The 14,345-nt window shown below is 44.7% G+C and overlaps 1 protein-coding gene across 3 annotated transcripts in view; it reads right to left on the bottom strand.

Moving 5' to 3' along the window:
* Positions 1-14,345, bottom strand: part of HKDC1 (hexokinase domain containing 1) — a 55,324-nt gene that overhangs the window by 24,715 nt on the left and 16,264 nt on the right. For all 3 annotated transcript variants that reach the window (XM_037804376.1, XM_037804377.1, XM_037804378.1), the window contains 7 exons: positions 13,231-13,330; positions 10,993-11,176; positions 7,485-7,640; positions 5,833-6,066; positions 4,669-4,973; positions 2,582-2,727; positions 2,374-2,493 (listed from right to left, as the gene is read on the bottom strand). In XM_037804376.1, coding sequence (XP_037660304.1) covers positions 2,374-2,493; positions 2,582-2,727; positions 4,669-4,973; positions 5,833-6,066; positions 7,485-7,640; positions 10,993-11,176; positions 13,231-13,330 — 1,245 coding nt within the window. The remainder of the gene's footprint in view (positions 1-2,373; positions 2,494-2,581; positions 2,728-4,668; positions 4,974-5,832; positions 6,067-7,484; positions 7,641-10,992; positions 11,177-13,230; positions 13,331-14,345) is intronic.

Below are 14,345 nucleotides of genomic sequence, written 5' to 3'. Positions count from 1 at the left end.
AGTAAGTGAAGAAGCCAAGAGTCAAACACAGGCACTCTGGCTCCAGAGCCTGTGTTCTTAGGTGCTGCACCCTGCTGCCTCCCAATTAGGTAAGTTAATATCTGTGAAGCACTCAGAACAGTGTCTGAGGACAGAGCAAACACTATCTATGTGTTTGTCAAATAAAAATCAAATATTTAATTACACTTGATTGATAAACCATCATTTATCTTGTTGCTCTTCATTGCCAGATATTTGGGTTATTTCTAATTTTTCATGATTAACTGGGTGCTGTAGTGAATATCCATGTTCATTCATCCTTGGGCTCATGCTTGAGAAGTAGATCTGTTGGCTCTTAAGACATGTGAATTTTTTATTTTAGTGTCATTCATATTACCAGATAATTCAATTTGATGTTTTGAATCCCTCTCTCCCTGTGTTCTGAATGATATACCCACATATATGCAATTACGACAACAACAACAACAAAATCAGGAAGTAACACTACCTTTATTATGTGGAATACATTCTGATATTTTCTATTCCCTTTCATTTTTCATATGGGGAAATTGAGACATGCAGGTCTCTGCAGACCAGTGTCCTGGGTTAAAACCCTCTACCACCATTTATACATGTGGTACCTTAGGCAATTTACTTAATCTCTGTTTTTCTCAACTACAAAATGATGATAAAAAAAAAAAAAACTAGTGTGTTCATCATGGGGACATTGGGTGCATTAGACAAAAATCGCAATAAATCTTAGGTGTTATTATCTTTTACACTCTGATTGACTTGCTGTGCTGACCAGAGTCCTCACTGCAAATTCAGGAAAGGGCATCTGCTTTATGCCAGCCTCAGAAGCCTGGTTGATGTGAGTCTGGCAGAGACAGAGTGCCACTCTCTACCAGCTGGTGAATCAGTCTACAAAGCTGAGGCCAGACTCCAAGTTACGGAGAATTCACCATGGGTGACACCAGGACAACCTCCCCCACTCCCCTGGCCCCTGCTTACCACCATCACTCACACCAGATGAATTTCAATCAGATTCTGACACAAGAGTTAATAATGGTTCTAATATTTGATGCTTACTATGTGCTAGGCACTGTGCTATGCATTACATGCATTAGCTCATTTAATCTTTACCATTATCCTACCAAGGAGGGTACTGATATCTTTATTTTTACAATGAAGAAACTGAGGCTTAGAGAAGTTAAATGACCTACTCAAGGCTATTCAGGCAGGAGGCAGGAGAGCAGGCTTTCAGCCCAGGCAGCCTGTGAGTGAGCCCAGAGCCAGTGCTCCTGTCTTCTGCTTTCCTGCTTAGGGGAGGATGTGGGTCTCTGTGCTGCAGCCACACCCAGGCCCCAAGCCTGAGCCCCTGAAGACGGGTCACCCTTGCTCCAAAGGCTGCCTGTTTAAAGGCCATTCTGCAGGGTGCTGGCCATTCTCTGACAGAGATTGTACCCCATCTCTTGCAATCTGCAACACAGACATCTCTGTGCAGAGCGTTGCCCAAGGTTCAACCTCACTCACCCACCATCAACCCAAGTAGAGGCCCCCATCACCCAGTGGAAATCTGGGGGACTTGAAGGGGGCAGTCAGTGTCTACTCCTCACTTTCTAAGCTCTACTCCTAGGTCAAGGTAGTTTACAAAAAACAAAACAAAACAAAATAAAACAAAAAACACCATGGGCCCAGCCTACTTGGATCCTAAATTCCCAATAAAATTTTTTTTTCACTCATTACACATAAAATTAATGCCTTTGGGAAAAGGGGTGCTTTTTATCCAAGAATTCCAAGGAAGACCTTGTGATAAATGTTACTAAACTCTTATGAATTAACTATTAAATCCATGCTGTTCTTCAGTGCCAACTAAGTAAGTGTCCAAGTGACAAATTCCTTCTGAGACTCTAATCAGGAAAGAGATGTATTTCTTATGATGAACTGGTAAGCTTTCTTTCATCAGTCAAGAAAAACCCTACAACCTGTCGGGTTTCCCTGTTTACACTGGCTGCCCAGGGACACATAGATAATATTACTGCCCGCTGTTATAACTGGTCTTAACTGATACATTTATAGGTCATTACCTCTTTCTCTCCCACCACGATAGGGCTTGACCTCTCTTTTAACAGCAGTCTTATGTATAAATCCCTTTATTGTATACTACTCTAAACTCTTTTTTGAACTTTGAGCCCAAAAATAACAATAACGAAAAATAGAACATAGTAAGTAAAAAAAAATTAAATAGTAAAAATTCTCTTTTATGTTTCCCCAGCTGCCCTGAACATGTGACTCCTAAATGAAATGAACAGTAACTGAGAGGTACCTTGACATTCATCTGGCGGGGGAAGGCAGGCCAGGGGGCTGGCTGGGAGCCTGGCTGGGCCTTCTTACCTTGTCAATGCTCGCCTGCCTGCAGGGAAAGGAGAACGTGAAGCCCAAAGGCAGCTGGGCTCCCTTAAGGCCCATGTAGTCCAGGAAGTCAGCGATGCACTGCACAATGTGGTCAAACAGCTGCAGGGAGAGAGCGGCATTCACAGCTGGTGGGCAATCATCCCAGGCCAGCAGGCTGGTGCCCACAGGACCTGCGCCCAGTGCTTACCTCCTCGCCAGTGCCCTGCATGATCTCCAGGGGGATGGCGAAGATCTTGTGGTACATTCGCACTGACCTTCGCGCGCTTCTGATCTTCACCAGGAGGACCCGGAAGTTGGTTCCCCCCAGATCCAAGGCGAGGAACTTTCCTTTCTCTGTAGTGGAGGAAGGTAACTTGGGGCTGCAATTCACCAGCATGCACTAAGCAGGGACTTGTGTCGAGGCATTGGGAGGAAGGGCAGATGCCGAAATGGGGCGGACCCAGAGCCTGCCCTCCTGGGGCTTCTGGATCAGAGAGATGTGACAGTCACTGTGCAATGTCAAGGCACCCTGAGCCTGAGGGAGGCAGACTGCTTTTCTTGGTCTCCTTTTTCCCTACACCAAAGATCTAGGCACCACCTAATCTACCACTGTGCTGGTTTGGAGCTGTTACATACTATAGAAAAGACTATGTTCTTTTAATCCATTCTTGTGGGGGCAGACCTATTGTGGGTGATTAGGTTGTTTCCATGAAGATGTGACCCAGTCATTCAAGGTGGGTATTAATCCCCTTGCTGAAGTCCTTTATGAGAGGATAAAAGGCAGATGAAACTCAGAGAGCAGAGAGAGACATTTTGGAGACAGCCATTGAAAACAGAACCAGCAGAGAAGCTAAGAGATGAAATCCAGAATATGCCCCAGAGATGTGAAGAAAGGACCCACACAGGAGCTGAGAGAGAAAGCCACTGAAAGCAGAAGCTAAACCTGGGAGAGAAGGACCAGCAGACTCCAGCCATGTGCCTTCCCATGCAACAGAGGAACCCCAGATGCCAGCAGCCTTTCCTCAGAGAAAGTATCCTTTTGTTGATGCCTTAAGTTGGACATTTTCACAGCCTTAGAACTGTAACTTGTAACATAATAAATCCCCATTGTTAAAAGCCAACCCATTTTCTGGTATATTACATTACAGCAGCTTTAGCAAACCAAAACACCTGGCCTCACTCACTCTGTTCTAGCCACACTGGTCTTTTCTTTGTTCCTTGAATTTGTCAAAGCCCTCACTTCCAGCCATCTCTCTAACCTCACATCCTGCTCTATTTTTCTTCTTATACCACTTGTCATTACCTGACATCATATGACATTTATTTGTTTACTGTCTGACAGCCCAACAGATTGTGAGCTCCACAAGGGCAGGTACTGTGTTTTCTTCACTGCTATATCATGAAACCTAGAACAGGGCCTGACACATAGTAGGTCCTTCATGAAGCTTTGAGGAATGAGTGAAGGATATAAGGAATAAAAGGATGAAAGAATGAATAACTGAACAGTATCTTGTACTGTTCTCCACTTTTTTTCCCATGTAGAGTCAAAGGATATTAGTTCTGAAAAAGATCTTAGAAATCTTTGTTGTGAAGAGATCCAAAGTTCAGCAGTGTGACATTCACTTCACTTTGCTGAGTCTCAGTTTTGGCATCTATAAAATGGGACTCATTCTCTCTTTGCTTAACATACGAAGTGGTTGTGAGGACCAAATGAGATGAAAGGTTCAAAAGCAAATTATAAAATGTAAAGCATTTTATGAAGGACATTATTTCCAGATGAGGCTAATGAAGTCCAAACCAGTGAAATAACTTGTTCAAAGAACTGACTCTGCTAGTTAGTGGCTTCTCTGTGCTGAGTACAGAGAACCAGAAGGATCAAGAGTTGGAAAAGTCAGAGAGTGATGAGAACAGAGAGGAAGAACCACGCCTCAGAAGACAACAGAGAAACTGGGCAGGAAAATAAGCCCATACAAGCTCAAGTGTTTAGATGGAAGCTCCCTGAGGACAGAATCTGGGTCTTCTGTTTGCTGACAGCATTGGGTACACTCCATGTTCTCAACTACATAGATACAAACTCACATGTGTGAGCACACGTGCACAACTTAACTTGGAGAGTCTTTCACAGCCAATTTCTTGGTTGAACCAAGGCAAACAGGACCAGGGGTACTGGTACACGACACTACCCTCCACTCCCATTACAGACAGGAACCCAAGGCTTCAAAAACAACCTTATGGATTTGAGGAGTTTCAACAGGAGCTGGGTGGCCATCCCAAGCAAGGGCTGTGCCGGCCCACCTGTGCCGTCAGGCATCCCGCAGACGTAGGTGGGCAGCATCTTGACTGTGGCCAGGTGATGGGTCTCCCTCTTCAGCCCGAACTCCAGCTCAGCGCGCATCTTGTCCTGTATACCCACAAGGCGGTCCCGCGTGAGCTGGAACAAAGCCAGAACCTCACTGATCTGCTTCCGCTGGGCCTTCAGGCGGCAGCCCACCGCTGTCACCATGGCGGCCCCCTTGCTGCTGCCACTCTCTGACAGGAGGAAGCGGACATCACAATTCGGGACCAGTTTCCTCACCACCTTGTGCAGGCGTTTCGGGTACCTGAAGGCAGGGGTGACAGCAGAAATATTTAACAATCACAAAAGACCTGGCCTGCCTATCGGAACACACACAGATGTAGCAGTGGAAAGGGTTGTGGGGAGCCCTGATGGGCCAGGGGTCAGTCCTTAAGTTGCTGGATGGTAGAAAGGATGCAGTGGGGTGTGAGGGTTGTGTGGGAAGAGACTACTAGGATAGCTGGGGCAGTAGAAGGTGAACTTGGGAGGCTCAGGGAAGTGACTATTTTATCAGCTAATATTTCAACTAGTGGAGCATGTGCACATATAATATATTGGCTGAACAACATCTCTGCCTAAATGGGAAGGATTTCCCTTCCCCTGCACCTTCCAGGATGTACCTGCCTGACTTCCAAAACCACCTCTGTTAGCCAAAGAAACATTCACTTTCCCTCCTTCTGGGAACTTCTCATATCCCTGTAACTTCCTACCAGGACCCTTCTTGTGAACTTGGCAACCTTTGCCATCCCTATTTTTCCCCATCTATAATCGGGTGTATCTTACTTTCTAGTTCTACCACATAGTAGGTATTCAACAAATAATAGACAGACAGATGAATAATAGATGGATGAATGAATGTGCAGATGGATAGATGGATGAGTGGACAGACACATGGATGGATGGCCTTAGTAACTAGTCAATTGACTTTAGCAGAAGAGTTCTTTAAGAATGATCCCCCAAAACAACCCAGCCAGCTAGATGAATGTAGCCTCTGGAATGACCCTTCCCGTAGGGGGCAGTTTGTTCCAGCAGCCCAGATAAGCAGCATATTCCAGGGAGAAGAACTGGGACCCTGTTCTGGGAGAGGCTTGTTGGCAGAGGCTGGGCTGGCAGACAGCACTTACTGAGGGTGTATCTTGTAGACAGTGCCATCCACTCCGACCGTGGTCCGCAGCCGTTCGAGCTTCTTGTTTTCCCGGAGGCGTGTCAGGATGGCCGCCAGGGCTGCTGCACAGAGATTGGCGGAGCGGAAGGAGACGATGGTGCACACATGCTGGACCGCAATGCAGTCGGCCTCGGATGGCTCCAGGCCCAGATCCGTCAGAATCTCTCTTGTATTGGCAAGGCCTTCTTTATACCTGGCCAGGGTTCAGGAATGAGAGGACCACCCTTCTCCATCTCCTGGGTATCCCCATTGGGAAGCCAGCTTTCCTATCTCTCAGGATGGTTAAAAATAAGCAGGCTGCACACAGTAATGTAATAATACAATAACAAGATCAACCATGATCATAGCAGCCAACACACTTACTGAGCACTCACTAAGTGCCAGGTACTCCTCTAAAGATTTTACGTGCATTAATCATTTGATCCTCACATAATCCTGGGAGAAGTAGCACCAGTACTCTATCGTGCAGATGCAAGACCTGAGACATAGTCAGGGTAAGGAACTCAGCCTCAGTCACAGGCTAGTAAGTTCTAGAGATAGGATTCGAACTCAGATTACAGTTAACCACCCTAAACTATACCACCTTTACAGTAACTCCACACTGCCAAGCACTGCACAGAACATAAGCTCTGGGGGTCAGGCACCATTCTGCTGAGCTCAGAATCTAAACACATTACAAAGCTCAGGGTGATGCCAGGGTTTCTAAGCCTGAGGAGCAGGACCCTGAGTTGACTGGGGCCAGCTCCCTCTTCCAGGGGCCACCTGGGTGTAAGGCCTCAAATCACCAAAGCCACAGCCAGTCCCTGAAGGGATCAGGTGGAGAAGGCCCCATCTATAATTGGGTGTATAATTTGCTATAACAGGAGTTCTTATTTTTTGGTTTACAGAAATTTATTAAGATGTTTAAATCTTATTTCCAGAGTATCCATCCAGCTGCTTTTCAAATAGTTAAGAGCTGCACAGCTGCTGTCGTTAAAGTCCTTGAAGCCTTCAGGCAAATGAAAGGTCTACCTGTGTTCTCCCTACAGGTGAGTTCCAAATCCTTGCCTTCTAAATTGTCCTGTGCATTGCAGCCAAGGTCTCCACAATCTGCACACAAGCAAGCTGTCACTGGATAAAAATGTGTACCATAGAGCAAATACAAAGCTTTCCAGACAGGTCAGACTTGGGTCTACCATTAGTTCTGGGTAATTTAGATAGCAGGAGTTCTTAATTTGGGTTCCATGCATGGGCTTTAAGGGTTCCTGATATGGAAAGCAAAACTGTGTAAGAATGTGCATTCTGGGGGGTAAAGGACCCAGAACTTGACTCAGATTCTCAAAGGGGTCCATGACCCTAAAAAATCTACAAGTTACCACTGTAGGGAGGAAAAAGGCAGCAAAACATGAGAAGGGGGTGGGCCTCTGACAGCAGCAGCGCTAGCTTAAGAAACCAACAGGCGTATCACATCTGAATCATGTAGACATCACTAACTCATCTGAAACTGTTTCCAGGTCTGCAGGAAGTCCTGGACCCTAGCACTGTACCACTACCATTGAGCATGCCATGCCTTGGCCACCCACCCTACCCCTCAGCAAAGTCAAGGTGGGAGGGACACAGCCAGCAGCTTACTTCTCCATGGCAGCCACATGTCGGGTTTCAATCTTGCCTTTAGTGAGGAGAGTGGAAGATTTCCTGCCACCAAACAGAAGACCGACTTTGGCCATCTTCAGCAAAATGAGCCTGACAAGTTCTCCCAGGTACAGGCCACTGATCATCTTCTCAAACCTGGTGGACAGATCAGTGGAAGCAACACCTTCGGTTATGGTTATGCAGCATCCTTTTCCCAAAAACCCTGAGCCATGGCAACTGACAAGAGCACATGCAGTGGGAGGGCCTCTCGATGAGGTCAGGTGAGGTCAGGAGGCCTCACCTCCAGTCCCAGCCCTTGGGAAATCACTATCCTCTCTGACTTCATTTGCCTCATCTATAAAAGGAAAGGACTGAACTAGAGGAGATCTAAGATTCCTTTCTGTTAACAAAGTGCTTCATTTCAAGAGTCTTTATCCCAAATCTTGCCTGACCATGGAGATACCATTCTCATACTAGGCATAAGGAACCTGAATTTCAGAAACTTCAGGTACTTTCTTTTCCAAGGTCATCCAACCATGGCATGAAAAATTCAAACCTCAGACTCAGATGCTTCCAACTCCTACACTGAGCTCCTGATTGAGAAAGAAAGATACTGTGTTCATGACATGGGTCTCTCTAGCACTAGAGGATGCTACAGCAATGTGGCTGGTATACCCCACGAGGCTACCTACACCTGCTTTCGGAGTCCATGTGCACCAGCACATGATTTCCAATTGTTTCCCAGGTAAAATATTAAATATAATTTTTTAAAACATAATTTTATTCCCCAAACACATTGGCACAAAATCGAGCACAAGCTGTTTCATAATCAACTTTATACATTTCACTACAAAAAGCCTTAGAAGACTGAAGAAGTAAAAGAAAATCAAAAAGAAATTCAGGTTGGGTTTGAAGGAGTGGAGCTTTTTGTTTGTTTGTTTGTTTCTTTTTTTTTTTTTAGTGAAATGGAGACTGATGAGGATGATAAAGTCCAAAATATGGACACCACTTCCACATGAAGTGACAGCAATAGGTCACCAGCAAATCAGGGATGTATTGGAGAACAGGTACATCCAGAACAGAAAGTTGCTTTACTGAGAAGCAATTCTGGTGTTTGAATGGTTTGGGGTAGGTGCTTAAAATATTTATTCGCCAGGGCTGATTCCAGGGCTAGGGCTGGGAAAGAATAGGATGAGCCTGGAATGTCTTACTGTGCCATAAAATAAGAAAGTACTTAAAGGGTGATGGGAACATGTCAAAAGGACACAGGAAATGGAGAGTTATTGCTTAATGGGTACACAGTCTCTGCTTGCAGTGATGAAAAAGTTCTGGCAATGGATGGTGGTGATGGTAGCACAATATTGTGAATATAATTAATATCACTGAATTGTACACATAAAAGTGTTCAAATGGGAAATGTTGTACAGTTTATAAGTTAATACAGCAAACGTTTTTTTAAAAAGACACTGGAGCCAGCTTGAAGGGGCTTCCATTGGCCAAATATGAAACTATCTACGCACGAAAATAAATAGTGATAGGAAGAGATGATAACCCATTAAACAGAAGAATCCATGGGTCCATATGAGTATAAATAAACAAATGGAGGAGACAGGAGAGCTCTTCCCTAAAGTAAAAAACAACTCATAGAGGAGGGATAATGGATTTAGAAATTCATCAATAGGTGCTAAAACTAGAGAGTGAAAGTTTGATCAGGATTTTTATATAGTCTCCAAGTATCTCCTCATCAGATACTTATTAATTCCAAAAGGAGTAATATTAACTTTATGGTAGAGAAACCTGTTGAACATCCCCCTACCCAAGTGATTTGAGTTAACATTACCAATAACAAACATCATTTGCTTCCTGATACAATGCACTGAAAACGACACAACATCATTTCTGTGATATTCCTGCCAAAATTGCATAATCTGAATCTATGATGAGGAAACATCAGACAAATCCAAATGGAGGGTCATTCTGCAAAATAAATGGTCTGTGTTCTTCAAGGTCATGAAAAACAAAGGGGTATTAAGGAACTGTTCCACTTTAAAGGTGGCTAAAGACACATGGCAACAAAATGCAACATGTAATCCTGGACTGCAGCCTGGATTAAAAAAAGAAACTTTTTTTCTTTTTTTATAAAGGACATTAGTGGGGCAGTTGGTAAATTTTTAATGTCTGTAATGTAGATATTAGAACTGATTAAGTATTAATTTCCTAATTTTGATCATTATAGTAGGGTTATGTAAGAGTATGTGCTTGTTTTTAGGAAATACACTGTTTATGGACAAAAGGGCATTACGTCTTGCAACTTACTCTCAATAAGAAAAAAAAACTGTATACATACATATGTGTATTTTATGTATATGAGTATTTTAATGTGTACATGTGCGTGTATATACACAAACACACCTATAAGGAGAGAGAGGAAATGATAGTATTTGTGGAATTTGGGTGAAGGGGTATATGGGGAATTCTATAGTACTTTTGTAAATTTTTTGTATGTCTGAAAATTTTTCAAAATTTAAAAACTAAAATATGTTTTCTCATTCAACAAACATTTAATGAGCTGCTATAATGTATAAGACACTGTGTGTGGAAAGGAAAGAAAAACTAAACACATAGCCTGCCCTCAGGGAGCTCAGCATTTAGGAAAAGGGCTAAGGCAGATACCTAAATAACCATTCCATAGTGGGTACTGAGGAGGCTCCCTGAGACCTGTGGGCTGGGAAGGACGGACACAACACAGATGCAAGGACAGCCTGTCCAAATCCACAAGGTGCCATGTAATTGGGCCTCTGAGCAAGCAGTGTGGTGGGGGAGTAGCGGAAACACAAAACGTGAGGAATTAGGCCAAGTCCTAATTCCTCGGGCGGCACTGGTTTGCTCTGTGACCACTAGTCCGAAAGCTCTGGGAGGACCAGGCCCATGTCATCTGGTTCTTAGAGAGATCTCCAGTGCCTCGACACGGGTGCTCTAGAAACATTTGATTAAATTAGAATTAGGTACAAAAGGACAAATATTGAATGATTCCACTTAAGTGAAATATCTAGAATAGGCAAATTCATAGAGACAGAAAGTAAAGATTACCAAGGGATGGGAGTAGAGATGGGGGGAATGGGGAGTTAATGTATAATGGTGTAGGGTCTTTGTTAGGGGTGATGAAAAGTTTTGGTAATGGATGATGGTGATGGTAACACAATACTGTGAATGTAATTAATGCCACTGAATTGCACACAAAATGGTTAAAATGGCAAGTTTTATATTATATATTTATAACATATATAATTTTTTTTTTAATTTGAACAAGCGTTATGACCTAGGGGAAATCCCTGTCTTCTTGGCTTCGATTTCCTCACTTGTCTGTCAAATGAAACTAAAAACCACAAGCCTTGCCTTATAGATTCATTGTGATGGGTAACCTGTCACAGCTCGAAAGCCCCCGAGTACCTGAGTGACTGGGTGTTTCCTGGTGACGATGCCCAGGTGCCAGCATGAGGGTACTCACAGCTGCTTCCCTGGGTTGAGCGATCCAAGGTCCAGCTCCTGGTCAAACTCTGTGCGGATGTCCTCCAAGGTCCCGTCGTCTCCAAAGGCCCCCCACTCCGTGTTGACGCACATCCTCCCCTCGTCGCCTTCCACCAGGTCAATGTTGCTTATGTCCTCCATGTAACATGCATTGGTCCCAGTTCCTGAACAAGGGATCAGAAAGAATATGCCAAGGGAGAAGGGCTCCTGGCTGGGCAAAGACAGGGAGATCTCTTAACTGCCTGGGAGTCCTCTGGAAAGTACCACAAAGTGCTTTTGATCCGCTGCAGGGGGCTGGTTCTCGCTGAGGGAAGCAGCTTTGGCAAGCCCAGTGTTCACGACAGAAGAAAGCTGGCATAGCAAGTCTATACTTCTCGGAGTGTTAATGGTTTGCTGTTACAAACAAAGTCTATTGTGAAGAAGTCTCTGATGAATATGTATAAACACTCACAAAGCACATTTCAAAGAGGAAGATGAATTAACCTAACTTTGTAAATACAAAAAATTCCCCAGTCTACAGTCATGTTTTAAAATTCTTTTCTTAGCTACTTAGCTTTCTCTCTATTTGATACTAAAACTATTTTTTACTCATGGCCTGCTACCAATTTCTAGCATTCAGCTATATCCTTTAATCTTTGACAATGATTAGCTATCACATAAGAAAGCAATATTTCATTATTCAAATACAACATCACTCCGTGGAAATATCTAAAAACTTGAGTATGGGGGAGGGACTACAAATGGGCATGAAGCATCTTTTGGGGATGATGGAAATACACTAAAATTGGATTGTGGTGACGGTTATAAAACTCGGTAATTTTACTAAAAGTCATCGAATTATACACTTAAAATGAAAGAATCTTTATGCTTCATTAAGGCTGTTTAAAAATAAATAAACTGATATCTTCACCTGGCTAATACTCTGTTTCTGAGGATTTTACAGACTTTTTTGAGAAATAAGAAATGTGGAAAAGGAGAATTTAGTATAAAAATTGGAAAAAGCTTTTCTCAGAAGAGGGTGAGTGCTGTGCAGGCTGATACCCGATCTGTGGGTCACCAGACAGTCTGGAAGACAACCAGGAAGTGGGACTGGGAAGCACCCACCCCTTCTGCAGGAGCAGGGAGGCAGACCAAGCCTGTCTGGTTCAAGATTCCGCCCTTGGGGAAAGTCAGGCCGAAGAGGGTGCTGTTGGAATTTAAGAAAACTTTTCCCAACTGTTTAAAGGAATGGGAAGGGGGGGGGCGGTATTCAAGATAAATTTGCTTTTGTCGTACCCCAAACTGCCTTCTCATGGACCCCCCCTCCAGCAGATCCCCTCTCAGCTCAGGAGTTGAGACCTCCGCTGCCACCTCCCTAGTCCAAGCCACCATCACCTCTCAGCTGGGCTGTTCCATGGCCTCTTAACTAGTCATACTGCCTCCACTCTTGCCCTCAATAATGGCTTCTCCACACAGCAGCCAAATGAGCTTTTTAAAAGTGCACATCCTACCCATCCATCCCCTGCTTGAAGTCCCCCAGGGACTTCCTGCCTCCGTTAGAGTAAAAGCCAGTGGCTTATGTGCCCTGTCCCATGCAGTCTGCCCAGTGCCTCCCGCTCTCTCTGACCTGTGCACCCACTACTCTCTGCCTTCACTCACTCTGACTGAGCCATGGGTTAGCCTTTTAGGGTTCCTTGAGCTCCCCAAACTCATTTCCATCTCAGAGGCCACATGCTTCCTATTTCCTTTGCAAGCGACTCTTCCCTCCTTCTCGTAACTGAAGTTCCTGCTCGAATGTAACCCCCTTAGAGGGACCTTCCCTGAGCCCTCCCCACCACTCACTGTCAGTCACATCAGCCTGTTTCATTTTCTTTATCACACTGACCATGACCTGAACTGATATCCTATCTGCTTAGGCAGTTTTGACCCTTCACTTACACACACACACACACACACACACACACACACACACACACACACCCCACTAAAACTCCACGAGTACAGGAACCTTTGAGTAACAACTCACCACTGTGAACTCAAAGTGGAGTGTGGGGCCTGGAATGCATGAAGCACTCAGTAAACACTTGAATTAATGAATGTACACAAGTAGTATTTTCCATCCTCCCTATGTTTCTTCCCCTAAATAGAAAGTACCAACTCCTCTCCCACAGAATTTACACAGCGAAACTAAGCCTCAAATCAGCCCCTTCCAAAAAAAAAAAAAGCCGATCTGAATTACCAATGATGACACCAACTTCGCAGTAGGGATCATCATAGGCACACGTCATCATGGTCCCCACGGTGTCATTGACCAGGGCCAGGATATCCACATCCAAGTCCTGCTGGAACACAAGTCGCAGGGGGTGTCAGTGGGTGGGAAGGAGGTATTATCCTTTTATCTCTCCACAGAGGAAGCAAAAGCAGGGAAGGTGGCTGGCTAAGACCATCACCAGATACTGCCTGCTGGGCCCGCCTGGAGGAAACAAGGTCTTTACCAAGGGTCAGTTCTCTTCACAGCTATGGGGGATTTGGGGGAGAGAAAGAGCAGATTGGGGGGCTGAAGAGAGAAACCCAAGCACTTGTTGTTGTGGGTAAAACCCTTTTTGCAATGGAAATACAAGGACTCCAGCCCCTTGTTTGGGAGACTCTGGGAAGACACAGAGGAAAGCACATTGAGCCAGAGAGCAATGGCATTTCCAAGAGAAAATGCCAAAGTCCTAGCCCACAGGACATCGTAACCAGAAAGCACAGCCTCGGCCGAATCCTCCCCATGGGTAGCACCATGGCTTCCCACCTGGGTTTCCCATTCTGTCAAGGCAACTTGGGTTATTGCACCAAGGTCCCCCCAGTGAAAACAAGAAGAGAAAAAAGCAGGCTACAAAAGAACAGATCCAAGTTTTAAGGAGGAAAGACTGGCAAGGTATACATCAAAACATTCCTCTTGCTAACAGGGTAACAGGCAACTTGGGTTTACTTGTGTAGTTTCCAGCTCTGCAAGGAGCATGTCTTGCTTTTGCTGTTATGTACATTATTTTAAAGTATATTCAACAAACAGAGATGTTCAACGAATTGAGAGTGGGAGTGAGACTGGAGAGAAAGTGATATCTTAAGGCTTGGAGAGGAGGGTGGCATGGGAGCATTACAAGCAGCATCTGGTCTAGCCGAGACCCTCTGAGGGGACTGTGGCCGGCAGGGGGAGGTCCCGGGAATTGTGGGGCCACCTTTTGAGGGTGATTGGAACGAGGTCCACATGGCAAGGCCCATCCAGGGTTCATCCAAATTGGCCACATCTATATACTGCAGTGAGACCTTCTCTGGACTGACCCCTCCAGATTCCCCTTCCAAGGTGGGCAC

Source organism: Choloepus didactylus, chromosome 15 (assembly GCF_015220235.1).
Source record: "Choloepus didactylus isolate mChoDid1 chromosome 15, mChoDid1.pri, whole genome shotgun sequence".
NCBI lineage: Eukaryota > Metazoa > Chordata > Mammalia > Pilosa > Megalonychidae > Choloepus > Choloepus didactylus.
Note: the sequence above shows the minus strand (reverse complement) of the source record. Positions and strands in the feature narration are given on the sequence as shown.